Raw genomic sequence first — 26,569 nt, 5'->3', positions numbered from 1 at the left:
TTTTCACTTTGTTTAAATTAATCTTATTAATTTAATTAAATTTGATATTCACACTACAAGAAAAGAGCTTTTCTATGTGTATTAGACATGGCTTCTAACACTATAAGAAGTTATTAAAGAAGTTTGAAGGAGTCCAAGATGTTAAAAATTCGTCCAAAAAACTTAAGAATGAACTACATCAATCTAATCTCTTATAAGATTTCCACTATTAATACTAAAAAGTACTTCCTTAATTTAATTTACTCCAAAACATATGGATTAGCCAAAATTGAATAAGATTAAATAAAATGTTACATATCAAACTCGATTTTAATTTGCTGGTAGAAGCAACCTTTATTCTCTCTTTTACAAAGGGGTGTAATTCTATTAGTTAAACAGTAACTTGCTGTAAATTTTCAAATCCAAATCCAAAATTATAAAATTGATTCATTTATAGTTGCTTTACTTTTGTCCTCACTCAAAAATTAAAATCTAAAATGCAAAATGGAAAGATATGATATCCCAATTTATCCGAACAAAAGATGAATATTCTGGGAATATGCTTGGTGATAAAGTTGTTGTAGAATGCCGCGTGGAACCCACAGTTTCAGAGGCGACTTGACTCTATTTGCCGACATAATTGACTTGACTATATTTTTGAGTAAGTGAATGTTCAGTTTTTCACTCCACATTTCTTCCTTCGAGTGCCACTTCTCTGAACTTGAAGGAACAACCATGAAAAAAAGCTCACCTCTCTGGAAAGGGTTTTTGGCCCAGCTGGGTCGTCATTCACCCTCAAATTTGAATCCGTCGGAATCATCCTCCTCCAATTTGAACCAGGAAAGCATAGCATCCACTTCTTCGGAAAGCGTCCAAAACAATGGACACCGAGTATTTCTCAGTTTCAGAGGTGTCGACACGCGCAAGAATTTCGTTGATCATCTCTACGGTCATCTCACCCGAAAGGGTATTTCTGTCTTTAAGGATGACATCAGCCTCCGCAAAGGGGACTCCATTTCACCACAGCTTATGCAAGCCATCGGAGATTCCCATGTTTCTGTCGTCGTTTTTTCCAAAGACTACGCTGCCTCCAGTTGGTGTTTGGAAGAAATGGCCTTCATAGCTCATTGCAAGCAAGAGGCAAACCAAACTGTTTTTCCTGTTTTCTATGATGTGGATCCATCTCATGTAAGACATCAGAGTGGGCCATACAAGAAGCCCTTTGTTAAACACAAATGGAAAAAACCACACAAGGTTCGCCGATGGAAGAGAGCCATGAAGGTTTTGGCCAGTTCTGCTGGTTGGGATGTCAGGAACAAGTAAGTATATTAACATTATTCGCTTTGTTCTCTTACATTCTTAATTATCATTTAAGATCTTCAATTCAGTTCTTTTTATGCGCAGACTTAATTTTACTTTTTAGGTAAAAAAGCCATGTCTTCGTTCTTAATTACTTCAATTTATATTCATTAATTTTTACACAAATGTTTTAAGTAGTCAAATTTAAAAGATGTTGTAAATTATTTTCATTAAGGTCACCCTATAATTTGAAGAGATTGAAAATATGTTAGCCTTATTTTCTCTAGTTGAAAATTTAGCTATACTATTTTTTTCCTCTACAGACCAGAGTTTCAGATGATTGAAAACTTAGTTGAAGCTATAGTAAAAGTATTGGATCGTAATTTCTCAGGGATTCCAGATGATCTTATTGGAATGCAACCCCGTGTGCAAGAATTAGAAAGCATTTTAAACGATGACGATGTTCGAGTTTTAGGAATTTGGGGGATGAATGGAATAGGAAAAACTACTCAAGTTACTGTCTTGTATGATAAAATATCTCACAAGTTTAATGGTTGTTGTTTCATTCGGGATGTGAGTGAAATTTATAAAAAACACATTGATGGTGCCAGTGTTATACAAAAACAAATTCTTCTTCAAACATTTAAGGAAGAAAATCTTGAAACATGTGATTCCGTTGAACTATCGAGAAGAATAAAACAAAGGTTACACAATATAAGGGTCCTTATAGTTCTTGACAATGTTGACCAAATACAACAATTGAAAGCATTGGCCATAGATCCCAAAATGCTTATGAAAGGAAGTAGAATGATTATTACAACTACAGATAAGAAAATTCTACGATGGTATAGTGCAAATGTAATACATGAGGTTTCATTATTGAATGATAATGATGCTCGTGAACTGTTTTATAAAAAAGCCTTTGAAAATAAAGACCAAATTAGTGATTATGTGGAGTTGATGATTCCTGACATACTAAAGTATGCCCAACGTCTTCCATTGGCAATTGAAGTAATGGGTTCTTGCTTGCGTGATTGTAATCTTGAACAATGGATAGATCTTTTACATAGATTAGAAAATGATCCAGATGATGGAATTAAGAATGCACTTCAAAAATGTATTGATGGACTACACTTTTATGATGAAATTAAGAATGCACTTCAAAAATGTGTTGATGGACTACACTTTTATGAAAAAGAAATATTTTTACACATTGCTTGCTTCTTTAATGGAGAAAGAAAGGATTATGTTGACCGAATTTTGGAATGTTGTGAGTTATACCCTTGGAACGGAATTTCAAGAATGGTTGAAAAATCACTCATAACTCTTAGAGATGAAGAAATTTATATGCATGAAATGTTGAAAGAATTGGGAAAGGAAATGGTTTGCGACCAACATCTTTATGAACCAGAAAGATGGAGTAGATTATGGCTATATAAAGACTTCTCTCGCGTCTTAACAAGTGAATTGGTAACAAGTTTTATATGTATCTCTCTCTTTCTCTCTACTTCCATATATAAGAATTTACTTACTTTAAAAGTAAGTCTTGATAGACTTATTCCATTTAATAATTCATTTTTTATATTAAAATTCAATGACTTAACCATCGAATTAAAAGTTCTCAATGTATAGATCAAACTTGTAATTCTTTTTAAACCATTAAAAATCATATGATACTTCATTATATAGATTCAAATCAACGTTTAAAATATTTTTATAATTATCTATCAATTTGATTAATGAAACAAAATATCAAATATTTTTTTATTTTATTTTTTTAAAATTGTAAACTAAATCTACACATTAAGTACATTTAATTAATGGTTGATTTGTTGAAATTTGATGTATAATATGAGTTATTGAGTGAAATTAATCTTTAAAGTAAGTGGATTGCTTCTCATATATATATATATGAGGATAGATTTACTTAGTCTAAGAGTAAATTTTGATAGACTTACTTTATTCAATAATTCATGTGTTATATCAAATTTCAAATATTTATTAACTATCAAATTAAAAAATTTTAATATATAGATAAAGCCTATAATTTAAAAAAAAAACTTGAAAATAATTTGATATTTCATTTCATTAATTTGTAAACTTGATCTATATATCAATAATTTTTAATTTGATGGATAAATCATTAAAATTTGATATAAAACACACACACACACACTAACACTAGTAGAGTTACTCCAATCAATAACTAATAATTTATATTCACACACACACACATATATATTACTAGAGTTACTCCAATCAATAACTAATAATTTATATTGAATTTTAACTATCCAATCATTAAATTAAAATCTTTTAATGTATCTATCAAGTTTACAATTTTTCACAAAATTTAAAAATTATTTTATACTTCATTATATAGATTTAAATTGACGTATGGTATGGTTTTATGAATATATGTCAATTTGAATTAATGTAACAAAGTATCAAATAATTTTCAAATATTGTATAATTTGTACACTTAATTTATTCATTAATAACTTTTAGTTAGTTACTAAGTAGAGTAACTTTATTAATAGTTACTCTTGGATTAAATGGATCTTTTCCTTATATATATATATATATATATATATATATATTATATTTATATATATTAATTATAAGGAATCCACTTACTCCAAGACTAAGTCTTAACAAAATTACTTCACTTAATAACTCATAATTTACATTGAATTTCAACAATTTATTTGTTAAATTAAAATTCTTAATGAATAAATCAAACCTATAAATTTTTACAAAGTTTGAAACTATATAATACTTCATTGTTTAGATTTAAATTAACGTACTATATTTTTTAATACACACATTGACTTGAATTAATGTAATAAAATTTTATGGTTGTCAATTTTTTTTAAAAAATGTAGGCTTAATATATTGACTAAGAACTTTTAATTTAACAGTGGGATTATTGAAGAGTTACTTATGTCAATAACTCATCATTTATATTAAATTTCAATGATTCAATTATTGAATTAAAAATTCTTTATGAATAAGTCAAGTTTACAAGTTTTTATAAAATTTGACAACAATTTAATATTTTTTTACATTAATTCAAATTAATAGATATTCATAAAAGCTTAATTTGAATATATAGAATGAAATATTGTATAATTCTCAAATTTTGTAAAATTTGATATACTTGATCTATATATGAAAAACTTATGATTTAACAATTAAATTATTGAAATTCAATGTGAACCATGAATTGTTGGGTAGAATCACACATCAATAATCTAATTATTGAAGTACAAATTCTTAATGAATAAGTCAAGTTTACAAGTTTTTATAAAATTTGGAAATAATTTAATACTTATTTTACATTAATTCAAATTAATAGATATTCATAAAAGTATATTATAGGTTAATTTGAATATATAAAACGAAATATTGTATAATTTTCAAAATTTGTAAACTTTGATATACTTAATCTATATATTAAAAACTTATAATTTAATTTAATTTTTATTTATTATGTATTAATGTTTTAAAATAAATTATCAAAAAATTATTTTTTTATTATGATATAAATTATTTAAATTTAATATAAAATTATTGAGCGATATAATAATTGATAAAAACTCACTAGTATTATTTGATCTCTCCTTATATATACCAATTCTTGTATATTAAACATGAATTTCTATCTTGTACGAGGGTGTTTTAAGAGACTTTTATTTGATGAGAGAATTTGTCAGGATTTCTTTTTAACTTCTTATTTAATTTAATTTTTATTTATTATAATTATTTATAAATTATATATTAATATTTTAAAATAAATTATCAAAAAATAATTTTTTTATTATGATACAAATTATTTATCATAAATATAAAATATAATTTATATGTTTAAATTATTTATATATACTAATTTTAAATATAATTTATATATTCAAACATAATATTTATATATATAATTTATTATAAATTTTAATTATATATAATAAACATGTTTGTACATTACATAGACTAAAAGACTAGTATATATATATATATATATATATATATATATATATATATAAATTTTTGATAGTTAATTTACTTATTCAAAAACATTTATATCCCACTATTTTTTCTTCATAAAATAATTTTGGAATCTAATAATTAAATAAAAAATTATTAGAGATTTTATTTTATTTTTTAAGTGAGAGAATATCTAATTGGATAATTATTATTTTATTTTATTTTTATTTTACAGGGAGCGGATAATGTTCAAGCCATAGTGCTAAATAAAAGAGAAGATATAACTGAATGTAACATCGAAGGAATGTCGAGAATGAAGAACCTTAGATTACTCATATTATATCATAGCACATTTTCAGGAAGCCTTGATTATCTTTCTTCCAAGTTGCGATATTTTTCGTGGAATAATTACCCATTTGATTCTTTGCCATCAAATTTTGTTGCAATTGATCTTGTGGAACTGAATATGCCTAATAGCAAAATCAAACGTGTGTGGGAAGGCTGCAAGGTACTTTTATACCTTTTGAAGTCATGTCTTTAATTTTTAAAGCTAAGTAATGTAATTTAAGTTTTAAAAAGAGATGCTAATAGATGGTTGTTAATTCTTTCTTCACAGAATTTTCCCAATATGAAAAGGATCGAGTTGAGTAACTCCAAATATCTTACAGAGAGTCCAGACTTTTCTAAGATCCCAAAACTTGAGCGACTTGATCTTTCTGGATGCACAAGTTTATCGGAGGTCCATCCAACAATTGGACTTCTTGAAAAACTTGCTTTCTTAAGTTTACGAAACTGTAACAATCTAGTCAGCATCAACTTTGATAAAAAATCTAATCTAAGTTCTTTGAGAGTTCTACACCTCAGTGGTTGCACTAAACTTAAAAATACTCCAGATTTTACAAGTGCAACAAATCTTGAGTATCTTGACATTGATGGATGTACAAGCTTAACCTTGATTGATGAATCTATTGGATCCCTTGCAAATCTTACATACTTGAGCTTGAGAGATTGCAAAAATGTTGTCTCTATACCTCATACCATTAATACCATGTCGTCACTTCAAACTCTTGATTTACGTGGCTGCTTGAAACTTGTGAATCTTTCCCTAGGAATAACCGTAAATGCATCCTATTTGATGCCGTTGATTTTTCTGGACATAAGTTTTTGCAATCTACTTGAATTACCTGATGCTATTCTTATGTTAGAGTGTTTAGAAAGAATGAATCTACAGGGGAACAATTTTGTTTCAATACCTAATTTGTTTCGGCTACGTCGTCTAGCATATTTAAACTTGTCTCATTGCAGTAAGCTTGAACGTTTGCCTCAACTTCCTCTTGACAACGATACACCAGCGGGAAGATATTTTAAAACGGTATCTGGATCTCGTGATCATAGGTCAGGGTTGTATCTTTTCGATTGTCCCAAGATGGAGCGTTTGGTTAGGCCTTGTTGGAACGGATCATGGCTCCGCTATGACTTTCGCTTTTTTGTGAGACTAATTAAGGTTCGCACTCTACAATCCTTACCTTCCCTTTCTCTGTCTTTAGATGAAATATTTTCTCAATATATCTTTAGGAGTGCCTTTATAGATTAATTTTAAAAATCTCTTTTTGTTAATAACCTGATTATATTAAAATGTTTGTGATTTTCCTTGCGGCGACAGGAACCAAATCATTTTCGGTGTGGTTTCGACATTGTTTTTCCTTGGGATTGGCTTGACACGTCATTGTGGTTCAAAGACTATAAAATATTTGACGGATGTGCTGTAATGCGGATAACTGGGTTTAGTGAGGCTGACAGCTGGCTTGGCTTTTCCTTTTGTGTTTCATTTGAGGTTAAGAATGGTCCTGCAGTTTCTAGTTCTTCCCACAATCCATTTTATCTTTCCTTTGAAAGTGAATACACAGAAGAGTATTTTGATATGCCACTTAATTTAGAAGTGGACAATATTGATGAATCAAAATACTTTTGGATCATTTATATCTCAAAGGAACACTGTCATTTTGTGAAATCAGGGGCACATATCACCTTTAAAGGCCACCCACATGTTGAAATCTGTGGATGGGGGATTAGGAGCATATTTGAGCAAGATATAGATCTAGATGACTTTGAAAAGTTTTCAAAGATGGGAAAACGTCCTCATTCCAATCCTGATGATCTACCGTATCTTGACTTTGATTATGTAAAAAACAGCAACAATAGCTTTGGACCTAAAATCCAGCTTCCTTACAATTGGTTGGTTACCGACGAAGATGAAGCTGAGAATATCAATGCAAAGGCAAAAGGAAAAGGTCTCTCTTATGCGGGGCTTTAAGCTAGCCAATATATGAAGGTTAAAAGACATCTTTTTCGGGCCCAGGTAATGATCCTTTCTACAGCAGTGATTCATAATTAATTATTGATTAAATATTTTCCTTTATTAATAACTATTAAATTAATAGTGTGTCAAACTTAATTAGTGTTGCGCTTTCAGGCCTTATAGTAAACTAAATCAACTTTAAATGAATATTTGAGACTTAGCTGGTAAATTATCATAATTAATTTTGTTTGATATCACCTTTTCAAATAACCATTAAAGTCAATTCGTGTGATTTTTTTTAAACATAATTTGCTTTTATCAGTTTTCTATCGTGTACAAATATGTATAAATTAACCAAAGTTCGTTGAGTTTGATAAAAAAAACATTAGGAGAGATAATATTAGTGCAGTCAAGGTATCGAGAAAGATTAATCCTAACAAAGTTGTAAGATACTTCCATTAATATTATGGTAAAAAATACTTAAATTAAGTTTTAATAGTTATCCACTTTCAATTAATTTATATTACATAACTAACTATGATCAATGTTATCGGTTTGATTTATATATGTGACAAAACTAATTTTTATACCACTCCTTTTATATGAAATTGTTAATTTTATAATTTACTCATTCATGTGATTTGATTAGTGATCTAGAGCATGTTTAAATACAAGCTTAGAAGAATTTTTAAGAGTTTTTCTATTGAAAAATATTCTTTATTTTCAATAGAGAAGTTATCAAAAATGCTTCTAATTTATAAAAAGTGGTTTTTGAGAAAAGCAAAAGGTTATTTATAACACCCAAGTTCTCTAAAATTAATAAAAAAAGATTTATTTTAATTAATTATTTTGAAATTTAATTAAGATTCTTTCTATATAATTATATGTGCTTTTAATTAAATAAGGTTGTAAAATTAATTCATTTAATTATGAGTATCTCAGAAATATGCGTTTTATGATATTCTTTTTTATTAATTATGTTTTGTTTTATTACAAGAGAAGGGGAGATTTTCAAAGTTTTAGTTAGTTTACACTTTTATTTTATGTTTGCGTTTTTCTCTCTAGAACTAAAGAACTTCCTAAATAGCAGGAATGTGATCATCTTGGAGGCTTGTAATCGTTTGCTAGTGTTACTCTAGAGTGTAGGTAATCTATTAGGTAGTGAGATTGACCCTCAATCATAATGTTCTTTATATGTGCTCTATGGTACGAATCCCATTTTCTGACTTGTATCTTGTGAATTTGTGTTCTGTGTGATTCTTCTAAGCTTTATGGATGTTAATTGTGTTGTATGTGTAGAGAATTGCACTTAAATCGAATTATTTGTGAATTTGTGAGTGCACATAGTTCTTATAGGAACCCTTTGATTTATAAAATAGAGCGAAAATTGATGTTAATTGTGACACCCTCTACCCCACATACATAATACAGAATAAATATAAAGTACATTCTAGAGTAAATAAAACTTTCTAAAAAAAAGGTTTCAAAATACATAGATAGAGAGTTCACATTCATATTTCGTAAATCGTAGTCCAATACGGAAATGATGACAAAATAAAACATCAATCTTTCCTAATAACAGTAATGAAACTCCAATGTTAAACCTAACTAAGCCCCGATGTCACATATCCTATCAGAGCATGCCCAACTGAAGCCTAAGCCTCATCACCAACATCCTCATGCTGATGATCACCTGCAACACAATTTAAACATAGACAAAGAACAACAAAGGAGTGAGAAATATCTCACTCAGGTTCAAGTGCAGAAATAAAGGTTAGATAACACACACACAACAAACATAAGTCACAAGTACAAATCACATATAAACACTACGCATACAAAATCAATATCACTTGCACACTCATTTATTATGGAATGATGTCATGGACTCGACTCATAAATGCATACATGTGGCGCCATACGGAAGTTTCACTTTTTTCATCACTGGTGACCTAAGGTACACCTAAAATAAGTCATTTCATGACATTGCCTGTTACATCACTGGTATGCGGCCTAAGCTGCACACCTGACATAAGTCATTTCATCACATTGCCTGTTACATCACTGGTATGCGGCCTAAGCAACATACCTGGCATAAGTCATTATATGCATATGATGCATGTCTCACATTCACAATTACATTGACTCAACACTTCACATTTCATTTCACATTTCACATCTCATCATATCTCATGTCACATTATGTCACAATGTCATATTATAGATAATATGTTCACCTTTCACATTCTCACATCATATTCCCAAAGTCTCATAAAGAAACTTCTCATCATCATATACATCAAAATGATACATAAATCATATTCCTAATTTTACCTCATAGGGTTTCCCAAAAGAACCCATAGAGCACTCTAATTCATATCAAAACTTATATGATTTTGAAATGATACAGGACTTGCATAAGGACACGTGTCATTAGGAGATTTAATGAGTTGGTTAATTCTGTTAAACTTCTAGTTTGGGAAGTTGTTAGTCTGTTAGAGAATTGCTGCTATATAGCAGATTGTAAAGAATAGCTCGGGATATACAATGAAATCTCTGGAAATTCTTATAATTCAATAAATTCTTCTTGTTTGGATTCCATTCAATTCTTTGGATTCCCTACCCTTCTTGGTTGTTCTTCGATACCATTGATCCTCCTAGAAGAACCCTATCAATTGGTATCAGAAGGTGACCTTCCAACCACGCTTTTGCCATGGCCAACAATACACGCTCTGTTCGTGATGACTTTGAGAGCTTCAAGGCTTCAATGGAGACACGTTTCTTAGACATGGGAACTTCATTGGAAGCCCGCTTCATGGACATTGGGGCTTCCCTAAAGAACAGTCTTGAGGAGATGTTCCGTAACCGTGAAAACCACACTTTCCCTGGTAATGGTAATCAATCTCGCCCTTACTCTTGTCATACCCGGTTGGCTAGGCTAGATTTTCCTCGCTTCAATGGTGATGGTGTGAAACAATGGTTAATCCAATGTGAAACTTTTTTTTCTGTCGATGGTACACCGGAGGATTACAAAGTTCGGTTGGCAGTGATTCATTTCGAGGACAAAGCCCTGCAATGGCACAGTGCCTATGTCAAGAATGTAGGTTTATCAAATCTTCCATCTTGGGATGAATACACCAAGATCTTGATTGCTCGTTTTGGCGAGGTATGCGAGGATCCTATGGCTGAATTGATGAGGTTAAGACAAAAGAATTCTGTTCAGGAATATCATGAAATTTTTGATCGAATAGTTTCTCAAGTGGAACTCTCGGAGGTCAATCAATTGAGCTGTTTTTTGGGCGGATTGAAGCAGGACGTGCAGATGATGGTTAGGATGTTCCAACCCACCTCTGTGATGAAAGCTTTTTCGTTGGCCAAGATGTATGAATCTGCAAACAACACTAATTCTCAACCTAAACCATTTTCCAAACAACTTAAACCAACCTTATTACCTAGCTCTTCCAAAACCCTAGAAATCAACCGGCCCAAACCACAAACTACTAGAAGTTTAACCCCTGCTTATATGAATGAAAGGAGAGCCAAAGGTCTCTGCTACTTTTATGATGAACCATTCAACCCTGCTCATAGCTTAACCCACAAGAAATTACAGATCCATGTCTTGGAGTTGGAGGAGGCCAATGATTCTGATGAGGAATCCCCACCAGCAGTGGAAACAGATGCAAGCAATGTGGTAGAACCTTTAATTTCAGTTAATGCCTTGACTGGAGTTACTGGCTTTAGAACAATGAAGGTCACTGGACTTTTCAAAAAGAAACCTTTGCATATCCTAATTGACAGTGGAAGCACTCATAATTTCCTGGATGTTCACCTGGCCAAAAAGCTGGGATGCGAGATTTCTAGCATGGATCCTTTGAGTGTCACGGTGGCTGATGGTGCTAGGGTGCAGATCAACAGTATGGTCAAAGGATTTTCATGGCTGCTGCATAATGCATTCTTCAAATCTGACATGCTGCTGTTACCCTTGGGATGTTGTGACATGGTGCTGGGTATCGAATGGTTGATTACATTAGGGGATATCACTTGGAACTTTGAGAAATTGACCATGGAGTTTATGGTGAATGGTAGGAGGCTTGTGTTGAGGGGCGCCACAGGTACAGGACTTAAGACAATCAGGAAACAGCGGTTGGATAAGACCCTTTCAGCTGGAGTCCACATATCCATGCTACAGGTGTGTGAAACAAGAGAAGGTGTTTTATTACACTCCTTATCAACCCATGCTGATTCCATTGTTGTTCCTAACAACATTGAGAAATTGTTGTTGGATTTTGAAGATGTGTTTCAGGAGCCAACTACTCTTCCCCCTAAAAGAGCTGAACATGATCATAGAATTCCGCTGGTTCAAGGTACAAATCCTGTGAATAAAAGGCCCTATAGATATGCAAAGCAACAAAAAGACATCATTGATGGAATCATACGGGAATACTTGAAATCGGGGATCATTCAGAACAGTAGCAGTTCTTATTCTAGCCCAGTTGTTTTGGTTGGTAAAAAGGATGGTGGCTGGAGACTTTGCATAGATTACAGGGAGTTGAATAAAGGAACAGTAAAGAACAGGTTTCCTATCCCTTTAGTAGATGACTTGCTAGATGAGTTACATGGTTCCAAAATCTTTTCTAAACTTGATTTGAGATCTGGCTACAATCAAGTTCGAGTGGCTGATGAGGATGTGCACAAGACAGCTTTTAAGACTCACTCGGGGCATTATGAATACTTGGTTATGTCCTTTGGGCTGACAAATGCCCCTGCCACTTTTCAAGGACTCATGAATACTGTGTTTCAAGAATTTTTACAGAAGTTTGTCTTGATATTTTTTGATGATATTTTAGTATATAGCACCTGTCTTGAGGACCATTTGGTTCATTTATACCAAGTCCTATCCATTATGAGAAACCATTCACTACTTGCTAAGAAATCCAAGTGCTACTTTGGAGTTAGAAAGGTGAAGTATTTGGGACATTTCATCACAGAAGAGGGTGTTGCTACAGATCCTGCTAAGATAATTGTTGTGCAACAATGGCCTTTACCCCAATTTGTGAAGCAATTAAGAGGATTCTTGGGATTGGCGACTACTATAGAAGATTTGTCAACCGGTATAGCACCATAGCTAGACCATTGCATGACATGCTCAAGAAGGATGGTTTTAGTTGGTCAGAGGAAGCCAAGTGTGCTTTTCAGAAATTAAAAACTCAATTGAGCAACACACCAGTTCTAGCCTTACCTAATTTCTCCAAAGAGTTTGTGCTTGAGGTAGATGCATCCGGACAAGGAGTTGGAGCTGTTTTAATGCAGGACCGACATCCAATAGCCTACATTAGTAGGAGCTTTAATCAGCAGCAGCAAGCACTTTCAACTTATGAGAAGGAACTGCTAGGAGTTGTGTTTGCAGTTCAGAAATGGAGACACTACTTACTACCTAAGAAGTTTACTATAAGAACTGATCATCAAAGTCTAAAGTACATTCTAGATCAACGGTTGTCTATGGAATTCCAGCAGAAGTGGTTAATTAAATTGATGGAGTTTGATTTCAATATTGAATATAAGCAAGGGCGTGAGAATGTAGCTGCTGATGCATTATCCAGGATGGAATGTTCAGCTCTACTAGTTCATCAAGCTACTTCTAAGTTACTGAATTCAATTAAAAACACTTGGCAAACTGATGTAAACTTACAAAGGATCATCATGGAGTTGCAGGCTGTCAGGAAGTAAGAAGACAAATTCTGGTATGGTTACATGCTTCTGCGTGTGGGGGACATTCAGGTAGAGATTCTACTCTTCACAGGGTAAAATCAGTAGTGTATTGGAAAGGCATGACCAAGGATGTTAGGAGGTTTGTACAGCAATGCCAAGTGTGCCAGAGGAGCAAGTATGATACTACTGCATCACCTGGGTTGCTGCAGCCATTACCCATTCCAGACCATGTATGGCAGCATATTACAATGGATTTTATAGAAGGATTGCCTAATTCTTTTGGCAAGCAAGTTATCTTTGTAGTAGTTGATAGATTGAGCAAAGCAGCCCACTTTATGGCCTTACATCACCCTTACACAGCTGCAACAGTAGCTCAATGCTTCCTAGATAATGTTTTCTAACTACACGGATTTCCCATTACCATTACAAGTAATAGGGATTCTGTGTTTGTAAGTCAGTTTTGGAAGGAGTTTATGGCAGTCCAAGGCATTCAAATCCAGCTTTCCACTGCTTACTATCCTCAAACAAATGGTCAGACAGAAGTGGTTAACAGATGTGTTGAAACATACTTGAGGTGTATGTGTTGTGATGAACCTAAACAGTGGTCCAAATGGCTTCCTTTGGCTGAATGGTGGTATAACACCACTTATCATAGTTTTATAAAAGCTAGCCCCTATGAAATTGTGTATGGACAGACTCCCCCTACTTATTTGCCATATCTACCAGGAGAGTCTAAAGTGGAGTTAGTAGACAGAAGTTTACAAAAGAGGGAGGAAATGCTTAAACTAGCCAAATTTCACATGAAAAGGGCACAGGAAAGGATGAAACAGTTAGTAGATAAACATAGATCAGAAAGGGAATTTCAGGTTGGGGATTTGGTTTTTGTCAAGCTCCATCCATATAGACAAATATTTGTGGCATTTAGAAGTAATGCAAAGCTGGCTCCTAAATACTATGGACCTTATCCAGTCCTTGAAAAGATTGGTGTTGTGGCTTATAAGGTACAATTACCAGCTAATTCCTTGATACATAATGTGTTTCATGTTTCACAATTGAAGAAATTGGTAGGGGAAGCACACACTTCAACAGATTGTCCAATATCAGAAGAAGAAGCTGTCACTAAGGAACCTGAAGCTATCATTGACAGAACCACTGTGAAGAGAGGTAACAAGGATGTTACCAAAGTTCTGGTTAAGTGGAAGTATCAGCTGTATGAAGATGCTACCTAGGAGTTCTATTATGACTTGAAGAAGAAGTTTCCAAACTTCAATCCTTAAGGACAAGGACTTGCATAAGGGGAAGGGATTGATACAGGACTTGCATAAGGACACGTGTCATTAGGAGATTTAATAAGTTGGTTAATTCTGTTAAACTTCCAGTTTGGAAAGTTGTTAGTCTTTTAGAGAATTGCTGCTATATAGCAGATTGTAAAGAATAGCTCGGGATATACAATGAAATCTCTGGAAATTCTTATAATTCAATAAATTCTTCTTGTTCGGATTCCATTCAATTCTTTGGATTCCTTACCCTTCTTGGTTGTTCTTCGAGACCATTGATCCTCCTAGAAGAACCCTATCATGAAATCAAATACATATTCATACATCACATCCAATAAGGAACACAATGAAAGAATCAGAAAGCAAAACAGAAAATATTCTTATTTTGTCTGTTTCTCATAGGGTTTTCCGTAGGAACCCATAGAGCACTCTAATTCATATCAAAAGTTATATGATTTTGAAATCAAATACATATTCATACATCACATCCAATAAGGAACACAATGAAAGAATCAGAAAGCAAAATAGAAAATATTCTTATTTTGTCTGTTTCTCATAGGGTTTCCCGTAGGAACCCATAGAGCACTCTAATTCATATCAAAACATGATCGTTCTCAAAATCAATCACATATCTACACATCACATTCAACAAGAAGCCCAACAGAACAATCAGAAGGCAAAATAGAAAATGTTCATATTTTGCCTGTTCCTAGAAACATGCATCAGGCAAGGGATTGGGGGTCAATCCTACTACCCATCAATTATTCCCACACCCTGAGCGAGATTTCTCACTCCCCCCTTACCTGGATGAGCAGAAGACGAATGGTCTTGGTGTGATCTAAGGTCGTTCCTGAGTATTCTTCCTTAGAGCTCTTTGTTTCTCCTCTTTTTTTTCCTAACCCTCCAGAACGCAAATGAGGCAGATAGGTTTAACGCTAGAGCTGTCAAAATGGGTCGTGGCCCCTGGGCCAACCCGGCCCACCTTGAAAACGGGCCGGGCCGGGCCAAAATAAATAACAGTTTTACAATAAGTGAGTAAATTTAAACCCGGCCCACTTTTACCCGGCCCACTTGGGCTGAACCCGTGGTGGGCCGGGCAGCCCACCAGCCCACTTGATTTTTTTTATTGCAACAGCTAACCCAATAGGAACAGACATCAATAAAGTGGAACTGGAAACACTAAGTCTAAAGTCAAAATTATAAAACAAAAACAGTCAAAATTGAAAACCCTATTCTAGCAAGGAAACGAAACGGACCACGCCGCACTTCACGTCTTCACTGCTTCATCTTGACAAAGGTTTCGGTTCACGAAGGTGTCCCTCTGCAGGTGGCTTCAACTTCACGAAGGTGCCCCTCTACACTACAGGTTCCGCTTCAATCTTCATATCCCAATTTTCCTATTTAGTTGCTTACCTTTTAGACCATATATGCGGATAAAGAAATAAAAGGAATGGTGCTAAATGCTAATAAAGAAATATGCGGATAAAGAAATATAAGAGAATAACGGGATAAGGAAAGGTGCTAAATGCTAATGCTACAGGGTTTTCAATGCTACGGGATAAGGAAAGGTGCTAAATGCTATTTCGAAATTTTCGGTGGAAAAGGAAGAATATTTGAAATTTTAAATTTTGTTTGTATTTTTTTTTTAATTTTTTGGTGGGTTGGTGGGCTGGCCCGTTTGACCCACCAACCCGTGGTGGGCCGGGCCGGGCCATAAAAATTCTGACAAAATAAAAAGTGGGCCGGGTTAGGTTGGCCTGTTTTTAAGGTGGGCCGGCCCACATGGGCCGGGCTGGCCCGTTTTGACAGCTCTAGTAATCCATTGGGCTAGGTCAACCCAACCCATTTTCCTTCTCTTCTAACCCACTTCTCTTTTTCCTCAAAATAATTAAATAAAATAAATACATGTATATTATAAAATATTTTTCCTCTATAATAATAATATATTTCTGACCCAAAAATATAATAATATAATATTAATAACAAAATATCATATAAAATCAAACTTCTCTTAAAATATATAAATATTTATTTAAAAAAAATGCTAATAAAAATATTTATTTAATACGTACAAAATAATTGTCCAAAACAATAATTATTTAAAATGTACAAAATAATATTCTTCGATAATTATTAAAATAATTATGACCAAATACCATATAATAATAATAATAATAATAATAATAATAATAATAATAATAATCTTTTTGAAAACTGGGGTGTTACAATTCTCCCCTCCTTTTAAAAATTTCATCCCCGAAATTACCTGAAGCAAATAAAAATGGATATGTCTCCTGCCTTAGACTTTCTAATGTTCCACCTTAGACTTTTGGAATACTACACACAAGTCCACAACTTCCTCTACTCCTCTCTTCACCTTAGACCACCACGTTTCCGCTACGCAACTCTCATACATCCTCCTAAGGTCCTAATCCATCTAATAGCTCCTAAATGAATACTAAGAGTACTCTTATTGCCTTCTTTTAAGATCATCTTCCTTAATTCAGGATTATTAGGCACATAAATTCTATCCTGAAACCACAAAACACTATCAACTTTCACTCGAAAAGGGTTATCTATACCTTTACCAATCCTCTCCACTTGGTTCACTAAGAAAGGATCTAACTCTTAGGCTCCTCTAATCTCATCCATTAATTCACTAGTCACCTTCGACATACTCAATTCAATGCTTCTAAGGGTAAGCTCACAAATCAAGCTTAAATCTCTAAACTCTTCAATCAAATTTAACCTTTAAATCATCAAAACGATAAATGAAAGATCATCCTACTCAAGGCATTTGTCACCACATTGCTTTTACCTAGATAACAATTGAGATTAAAATCCTAGTCCTTAAGAAATTCCAACTATCTCCTTTGGTCAAAAGATATTTAAGACTCTAACAATCGCTAAATACCTCAAGCTTAGAATCATATAGGTAGTGTCTCCAAATCTTAATGTATTATCATAACTACCACTAACTCATAGATAAGGTAGTTCCTCTCATGAATTTTCAATTGCCTAGAAACATAAGCTACTACATTTCCTTCTTGCATCAACAATGCATCCAAATTCATCTTATAAGTACTACTATATACCACAAAAAAACTTACTAAAATCCAATAATATTAACACTAGTCAATCTTGCCTTAAGAGTTGGAACTACTCTCATACTTACTATCCCACATAAAGACAATACTCATCCTAGTGAAAGTAGTTAAGGGCAATGTTATCTTAGAATTTTTTTCAATAAATCTCCAATAATAATAAGCTAACCTCATAAAACTCTTATCCTCACTAACTGGCTTAGATATCTCCCCACTTAAACACAACTTCTACCTGAGACAGATCCATGTTTACCTCAACTGGAATTTACAGGAACTAGAAAACTTATCTCATACAATAAAAAAATAATAATAATAAAATAAAATAAAATAAGATAAAATAAAATAGTAATACTTAGATAACTTAACATACAACCGTCTTAGATATATCTCCACCCTCAACTACAATATGATCATATCACACCCTAAGATCAATCTCACTAACCACACGACATTCACCAATTGATCCCTAAGGTCATCTTTCCACATATCAACATACATACATATTAAATCATATTAGAATACCTACTATAAACCTTCAAATATATCATCCATAAGCATGTACATGAACAACCTTTACCACATAGCATCATACAACCTTAAACAACCTCTCAATCCATATGAAAACACCCCAAAACATCTTAACAAAATCAATTCTTATCGTTGCATTACCTAACGATTCAAAAATATTATGACACCATACATATCCCTTCAACAACGATAAAAGAAAATGATACCTAGAGAGTTATACTCATCCAAATGATCTCAAACCTATCCCAAAAGAAAGCTAAGATAATAAGCTACAACTCCTACGAAGACATAAGATTCTAAAAAGATCATCTTCTTAGCTAAGAATTTCAAAAACCGCAGCAGATATATTCAGCGCTTGCAGCTAAACCTTTGATCACCAAAGTAGCTATAACTAGAGTTCTAGACCTCCGTTTTACCTGATTCCAGTTCCATTGGAAAGATAACGTCTAAGGCTACAACTTTTGTGAAGACCATAAAATCTAAATCTGTCAATATGGTACTCATACTGGCACAACAAAACTGCAGCGAGAATATCCTCTACACCAAACAACAATAGTATATCAATGTATCTAAGGCCAGAAAAATACATCAACCCTTCCAAACTCACACCTCAACTTCATATTTGTTGAGATTTCCGTTTAAACACTTTTGTTTTAATCTATAAATCAGTTAGATTCTATTAACGGTCTCAAACACGACAAGTATACCGGCCGTTCAAGTAGTAAAAATATCGTATCCACAGGGATTAGAAGGTAACATAAGCATTTATTGACTATTCGTGACTAAAGAATGATTCCAATTTGTAGTTTGTCATGTGAATGTGAATTAAAGATCATGACTACTGGAATGAAAATTATAAAAATATTTGGTTGTGAGTGGAAAAGGTTAGAAATGATATTGTGGTATTGTGAGGTTGTGGGGTCAGATTTCACCAAACGTTAAACTAATGAATCCTTAATCTCTTGTTAAATTCATTGCTTAGTCAACCCAATAGTTTACTCAAACCTAATCCCTTAGAGAAAGAGCCTAGGTGTGGATATTGAATATCAATCCCTTGAGTATCCAATATCTACACCCGCATTACGGGCTAGGGTTTAAGACTACTAATGGGCCAAGCTCCATTCCTAGATACATTTCCCACTAGGCATTTGTTTCAGAGCTAGTTTCAAAGGTTATTTTCCAATACCCAAGGAACGTATATCATGCAAGGAGAATCAATCCAAGGCAAGCATTAAGAATAGAAACAACACAACAATGAATGAACAACATATATATATATATATATATATATATATATATATATATATATCATTGAAAACGTGAGGATTACACTAGAATTCGTTGGTTACATCTAACCCCACAAAAAATGGGTAGAACCACTCAAAATGAGGGCAAAAAAAAATAGAGATGAAGGGAGAAATGAAGAAACCGAAGGAAAGACCCACACACGAACAGCTCCAAGCTCCGGGAATCCCTTCCACAGCTCCTAAAACTCGTCCAATGTGTGAATGAGGGAGAAACCCTCGAAAATGGCTTCAAATACGAGCCTGGGAGGTCAGATTAGGGTTTCGCGCCCGGCGCCTAAGTCTTCGCGCCTGGCGCAGCGTCTTCTGAGCACTTTTTGCCTCATTATAAGCCCGGCGCAATTACTTTTTACGCCCGGGGCAGTGTCTTCCAGAGGCTTTCAAGCATTCTCTGCCTTAGAGCAAGCCCGGCGCAATTCTCTATTAAGCCCGGCGCAATTCATTCTAGAGAGTTTTGAGGTACTCTCTGCCTCGATCACGCCCGGCGTGGTGGAGTCTCGCGCCTGACGCATGTATGACTTCCAAAAGTCCACTGCTCTGTTCTTCTCAAGCCTGGCGCGGCGTCATCTTGCGCCCGGCGCAGCCACTCTACTCTGCTCCTTGGCTCCTTATGTTTCCAAACCCAAAGATCTTCAATCCTCAAATCTCTAGCTCAATACCTGCACAAAAAATGAGGTGTATTAAGGTATTGTTAGCTAAAATGGGTTAGCTATATCTGCACAAAAGATGAATCAAAAAGGGAACAATTATCTTGCAATGGTGTTAAGAATGAGTAGAATTGTTCAATAAATCTCATTCAAAAAGAGGTATAATTAAGACTTAACAATATTCAAGCTTTCCACTACAATCCTAAACCAAAACAACTCACATATTCAGTACAAAAGGCTTAGAAAATAAAATTCACATGTTACCTAAACCATAAAAGGTCAACATGCAACCAATCAAACTCTAGAAATCATCAACACTTCAATCTCTCCTTAAGAATACCAAAACTCCAATTCTCAACATACATCATCATTGGATTCAATTGTTACAACTATAGCTTTCAAAAATTCCACCAATCGTAAACTCTTAATACACTAAAAAAAAATCAATGTCTTACCCAAATCTAAGGCCTCAATAGTTCCTACAGTATTAACACAATATCTCGTCTATCACTACTTGCACATATGCTTGCAACACAAGCGATATCACTCAACCACTACTTCTTACGTAAGCAAGAAGTATCAAACAAATAAGCAATCATAAGAATGAAGAAGAGCGGTCATAATGGTATTAGCTAACTCTATCATGACTATCATTCCTCTAATTACAAAATAACAATATCAAACTCAACAATATCAACACAAAAAGAACATCATCATCATCAAAGCAAAACATCATCATAGTACACAACAAACAAGATATAGTCAGAGTACACAACAGAGTCGTGATAAGCACATAACACACACGGTCGATTGGATCGACCAGGCTCTGATACCACTAAATGTGACACCCTCTACCCCACATACATAATACAAAATAAATATAAAGTACATTCTAGAGTAAATAAAACTTTCTAAAAAAAAGGTTTCAAAATACATAGATAGAGAGTTCACATTCATATTTCGTAAATCGTAGTCCAATACAGAAATGATGACAAAATAAAACATCAATCTTTCCTAATAACAGTAATGAAACTCCAATGCTAAACCTAACTAAGCCCCGATGTCATATATCCTATCAGAGCATGCCCAACTGAAGCCTAAGCCTCATCACCAACATCCTCATGTTGATAATCACCTGCAACACAATTTAAACATACACAAAGAACAACAAAGGAGTGAGAAACATCTCACTCAGGTTCAAGTGCAGAAATAAAGGTTAGATAACACACACACAACAAACATAAGTCACAAGTACAAATAACATGTAAACACTATGCATACAAAATCAATATCACTTGCACACTCATTTATTATGGAATGATGTCATGGACTCGACTCATAAATGCATGCATGTGGCGCCATATGGAAGTTTCACTTTTTTCATCACTAGTGACCCAAGGTACACCTAAAATAAGTCATTTCATGACATTGCCTGTTACATCACTGGTATGCGGCCTAAGCTGCACACCTGACATAAGTCATTTTATCACATTGCCTGTTACATCACTGATATGCGGCCTAAGCAACATACCTGGCATAAGTCATTTCATCACATTGCCTGTTACATCACTGGTATGCGGCCTATGCAACATACCTGACATAAGTAATTTCATCACATTGACTGTTACATCACTGGTATGCGGCCTAAGCAACATACCTGGCATAAGTCATTATATGCATATGATGCATGTCTCACATTCACAATTACATTGACTCAACACTTCACATTTCATTTCACATTTCACATCTCATCATATCTCATGTCACATTATGTCACAATGTCATATTATAGATCATATGTTCACCTTTCACATTCTCACAACATACTCCCATAGTCTCATAAAGAAACTTCCCATCATCATATACATCAAAATGATACATAAATCATATTCCTAATTTTACCTCATAAGGTTTCCCAAAAGAACTCACAGAGCACTCTAATTCATATAAAAACTTATATGATTTTGAAATCAAATACATATTTATACATCACATCCAATAAGGAACACGATGAAAGAATCAGAAAGCAAAACAGAAAATATTCCTATTTTGCATGTTTCTCATAGGGTTTCCCGTAGGAACCCATAAAGCACTCTAATTCATATTAAAACTTATATGATTTTGAAATCAAATACATATACATACATCACATCCAATAAGGAACACAATGAAAGAATCAGAAAGCAAAACAGAAAATATTCCTATTTTTCCTGTTTCTCATAGGGTTTCCCGTAGGAAAATATAGAGCACTCTAATTCATATCAAAACATGATCGTTCTCAAAATCAATCACATATCTACACATCACATTCAACAAGAAGCCCAACAGAACAATCAGAAGGCAAAATAGAAAACATTCATATTTTGCCTGTTCCTAGAAACATGCATCAGGCAAGGGATTGAGAGTCAATCCTACTACCTAACAATTATTCCCGCACACTGAGCGAGGTTTCTCACTTCCCCCTTACTTGGATGAGTAGAAGACGAATGGTCTTGGTGTGATCTAAGGTCGTTCCTGAGTACTTTTCCTTAGAGCTCTTTGTTTCTCCTCTTTTTTTCCCTAACCCTCCAGAACACAAATGAGGCAGATAGGGTTAACGCTACCTGACTCCTTTCTTAAAATTAATCCATTGGGCTGAGTCAACCCAACCCATTTTCCTTCTCTTCTAACCCACTTCTCTTTTTCCTCAAAATAATTAAATAAAATAAATACATGTATATTATAAAATATTTTTCCTATATAATAATAATATATTTCTGACCCAAAAATATAATAATATAATATCAATAACAAAATATCATATAAAATCAACCTTCTCTTAAAATATATAAATATTTATTTAAAAAAAATGCTAATAAAAATACTTATTTAATACGTACAAAATAATTGTCCAAAACAATAATTATTTAAAATGTAGAAAATAATATTCTTCGATAATTATTAAAATAATTATGACCAAATACCATATAATAATAATAATAATAATAATAATAACCTTTTTGAAAACTGGGGTGTTACATTAATTGCATGCATATGAGAAATTAATGTTGGACTTGGGTAATTGATGATATAATATAGTAGTTTTAGGCATTAGTCTATGATTTTAGTAAATATGATAGTGAGAATTTAGATTGAGTTTGCACTGTCCATAGGTTTCTCGAAACTGGTATGGTGTTGAGTGCAAGAGCAACAAAGAGCATAGGTTACTATCTGTGGTATATACATTAGATGTAGGTTGGGTCATGCTAAGGGTGGGAGCTTTAAGGCTCCTTGATGCAAATTTGTTGGCTATGAGTGTAGTCACACCCGATGAAAGACTTCTAAAAAGTAACATGTGCTTTTTGTGTGTCTAACGACCAATAATTTAAAATAATAATAATAATTACATTAAATTTAAAAATGAAAGTAATATATTTTTAAAAATTGGTATATTTGTTAAACAAATGCATATTATTTAATTTTTTAAAATAAATTATCTTTATTTAACAATTTTTTTAAAATAAAATAATAATAATAATAAATAATTAAAAAAAAAGCGAGATTGCTGTGACCACCAGCTATCCCATTTTTTTAAAAATAAAATAATAAAATTACATAATATTAAAAAAATAGAGTAATATATTTTTTAAAAATTGATATATCTATTAAACAAATCTTGCATTATTTTTTAACTTTTAAAAATAAATTATCTATATTTATCAGTCTTTTAAAAATAAAAAAATAAATCAGAAAAATAAATAAATAGATAAATAAAACATAAAAAAGGAGGGATTGCTATGACTCCCATTTTAAAAAAAAAATAATAAAAATAATAAAAATTTCATAAAATTAAAAAATGATAGTAATAAAGTTTTTTAAAAACTTGGTATATTAAACAAATCTTGCATATTTTTTTAAAAAAAATTTAAAAATAAATTATCTGTTTTTATCAATTTTTTATAAAAATAAATCAGAAAAAAAAATTATAAGTAAATAAAAAATGAATAATGTTATATGTCAAAGTGACTAAATGGAAGAAAAAAAAAACCGGTGGTGATATAGAGTTATGATGACTTTGTTGGTGTAAGTATTAAATATAATGCAAATAACACATTTCAAAGATTTGGATATATATATATATATATATATATATATATATATATATATATTTGATTAATAGTGATATTATAAAAAAATAATCCTTAAAATATAAATAATTAAAAAAATTTCGTTTACATAAATAATTTTTAAAACTACTCAAGAGTCCAAGTGTTTATTTTAAACCTACAATCATCTCTTAAATATGTACTAAAAACTTTTTCCTGCATCAACATACTCTTGCATTGTATTGTAAGTCTAAGGATTGTATCGCACCAACGATAGTGAAAAGATATTAATAAAGTCTTCTTCCGTATAAAAAAAACAAAAATAAAAATAAAAGAAGGGTGTGAGACTTACTGTGCCCGTCTGATTTATCAATTATAAAATGAGTAGACTAAATTAAAGTCACTTCGAGTAGGGGTGCTTATAGTATAGCTTAAAAATAAGAATCAATGCTTACAAGAAACTCTCAATGGAATGATCTTACGTGGTAAGAGAAGATCCAAAACTTTAGTAGAGTTGCTTGAAGAAGGAACAATGCTTAACACTATGAAATGTAAAAATGAAGAGTTTTGGTTGGTTTTTCCGGATCCAAGGTAAAAACAACAAATTCAGAAAAAAAAAAAAAAAAAAACCTCCGCTTCTCCCTCCATTAGTTGTGCGTACCTCACGCCGAGCGGTCCGACTAGGTGCGTGCGGACCTCCGTGACCAGACCCCCCTTCCGCACGCATGCCTCCACGACTGGACCCGTGCGCGCGCCTTTGCGGCTGGACTCCCGCGCACAGACCCCCTCTACGACCAGACCCCCTTCCCGCGCACGCGTCTCTGCCGCCCACGCTCCTCCGGTTGGCCATTGTGAGAGCGGCGGTGAAGGGTGAGAGTGAAAAACTTTGAGAGAGAAGAGAAAAAGACGTGAGAAAGGGAAAGTGAAACTTCAATGAAAGAAACAGCGGAAAAAAAAAACAAAAAAATATGTTGGAAACTAGCCGTTGCAAGATGTTGGAGAGACGTTGAAGAGACGTTGGTGCTTTATTTATAAATTGATGTTTACCCTTCAGTTCATTTGTATTTCATTGTTCACGTTTACTATTCATTTCAAAAATTTTACTACTCACGTTACTGTTCACATCAAAAATAAAATTGTTATTTTATTTTTATTTATCTAAAAAATTTTTTTGTATTCTAGCACATGGATCCCAATCAATATAATTTTCTAAGTTATTTTAATTATTTACAAAACCAACTACCACCACCACACTCAACCAATGATAATTCTCCGAATCTTCATTTTTTTTATGTATCCACCACCAATACCAACCAATCCCAATATATTTTATAGACCTTTAATATTTTCCGAAAAAGTTGTGGAGTCTCAAGTTCAGAAAACAAATTCACCAATTGGTTCAATATTCGAGTCTCAAGTTGGGCTAGAGAACATCACACTTGATGTACGAGGACAACAAGGAGAAGAAATATGTACTGAAAAAACCACGTGTAAGCTTTTCTGTCGAAGAGGATAATCTATTTATTCAATCATGGCTCAACATTTCAAAGGATCCAATTGTTGGAGTTGATCAAACTGGAAATAATTTCTGGATAAGAACTAAGGAGAATTACAACAACAATTATAATCAATTTCCAGTAAGGAATCCAGGTCAGTTAAAAAGTTGTTAGTTTCGAATCAATAAAGCAGTTCAATTATTTGTCAGATGTTATAAACAAGCTCGTGATAAAAAAAAGTGGCAACTTAGAAAAAGACATCATGGCAAATGCATATAAAATTTACTCACAAGATGTAGGTGATAAATTCAATTTTGAGCATGCATGACTATTATTAAGAGATGAGCCAAAATAGAAATCTGAATCAATGGAGAGCTCTTCTAAAAGATCAAAGATCTCTAAATCTGGGCAATACTCAACGTCTTCTAACACAGATGCAGCCAATTATTGTGAAGAATATGACCGAATAACACTAATATCTCATCCAATAGGTCAAAAAGCAGCAAAGAGAAATAGTAAAGGAAAGGTTGGCGAAACATCTTTCGACAAAAAGAAGTTGGATAATATGACAAAAACAATGCTAGAAAGAAGTGTTGTCGTAAAGAAATTGGTTGAAGCGAAGGAGACAGCTAACTTTAATGCAATGTATGACATTCTCATGAAGGACACATCTGAAATGACTGAGAAGCAACTCAAAGATCATGAATTAACTTGTAATTTTGTTAAGCACAAATTAGGAGAATAAATATTATTGTAATTTTAATTTACGCAAATTAGACTACTTTTATTGTAATTGAATTTAATTTGTTGTAACTTTATTTTCACTTATGCTTATGAAATCTGCTGTTATTGTAATTTTAA

General features: G+C 33.0%; 3 protein-coding genes across 9 annotated transcripts; all 3 read left to right on the top strand.

Moving 5' to 3' along the window:
- On the top strand, positions 1-26,569 carry LOC109816513 (TMV resistance protein N). 7 transcript variants are annotated; one of them, XM_020381558.3, is made up of 6 exons: positions 1-1,298; positions 1,602-2,748; positions 5,495-5,767; positions 5,876-6,763; positions 6,923-7,618; positions 26,200-26,569. In XM_020381558.3, the coding sequence occupies exons 1-5, from the start codon at positions 649-651 to the stop codon at positions 7,571-7,573; spliced, it is 3,609 nt and encodes a 1,202-aa protein (XP_020237147.1). In that variant the 5' UTR covers positions 1-648; the 3' UTR covers positions 7,574-7,618; positions 26,200-26,569. The 7 variants fall into 7 exon arrangements, with proteins under 7 accessions (XP_020237147.1, XP_082921990.1, XP_082921991.1 ...); XM_083065864.1 differs by lacking the exon at positions 26,200-26,569 and adding an exon at positions 9,969-10,104; XM_083065865.1 differs by lacking the exon at positions 26,200-26,569 and adding an exon at positions 9,196-9,946.
- Positions 10,272-12,683, top strand: LOC145952501 (uncharacterized). The gene has a single exon (XM_083064872.1). The coding sequence runs from the start codon at positions 10,272-10,274 to the stop codon at positions 12,681-12,683; it is 2,412 nt and encodes an 803-aa protein (XP_082920998.1).
- On the top strand, positions 26,076-26,453 carry LOC145952500 (uncharacterized). The gene has a single exon (XM_083064871.1). It carries the CDS (start codon positions 26,076-26,078, stop codon positions 26,451-26,453), a length of 378 nt encoding a protein of 125 aa, XP_082920997.1.

This window comes from Cajanus cajan, chromosome 10, assembly GCF_000230855.2.
Source record: "Cajanus cajan strain Asha chromosome 10, NIPB_CcT2T_4, whole genome shotgun sequence".
Taxonomy (NCBI): domain Eukaryota; kingdom Viridiplantae; phylum Streptophyta; class Magnoliopsida; order Fabales; family Fabaceae; genus Cajanus; species Cajanus cajan.
This window is presented reverse-complemented; position numbering and strand designations above follow the sequence as displayed.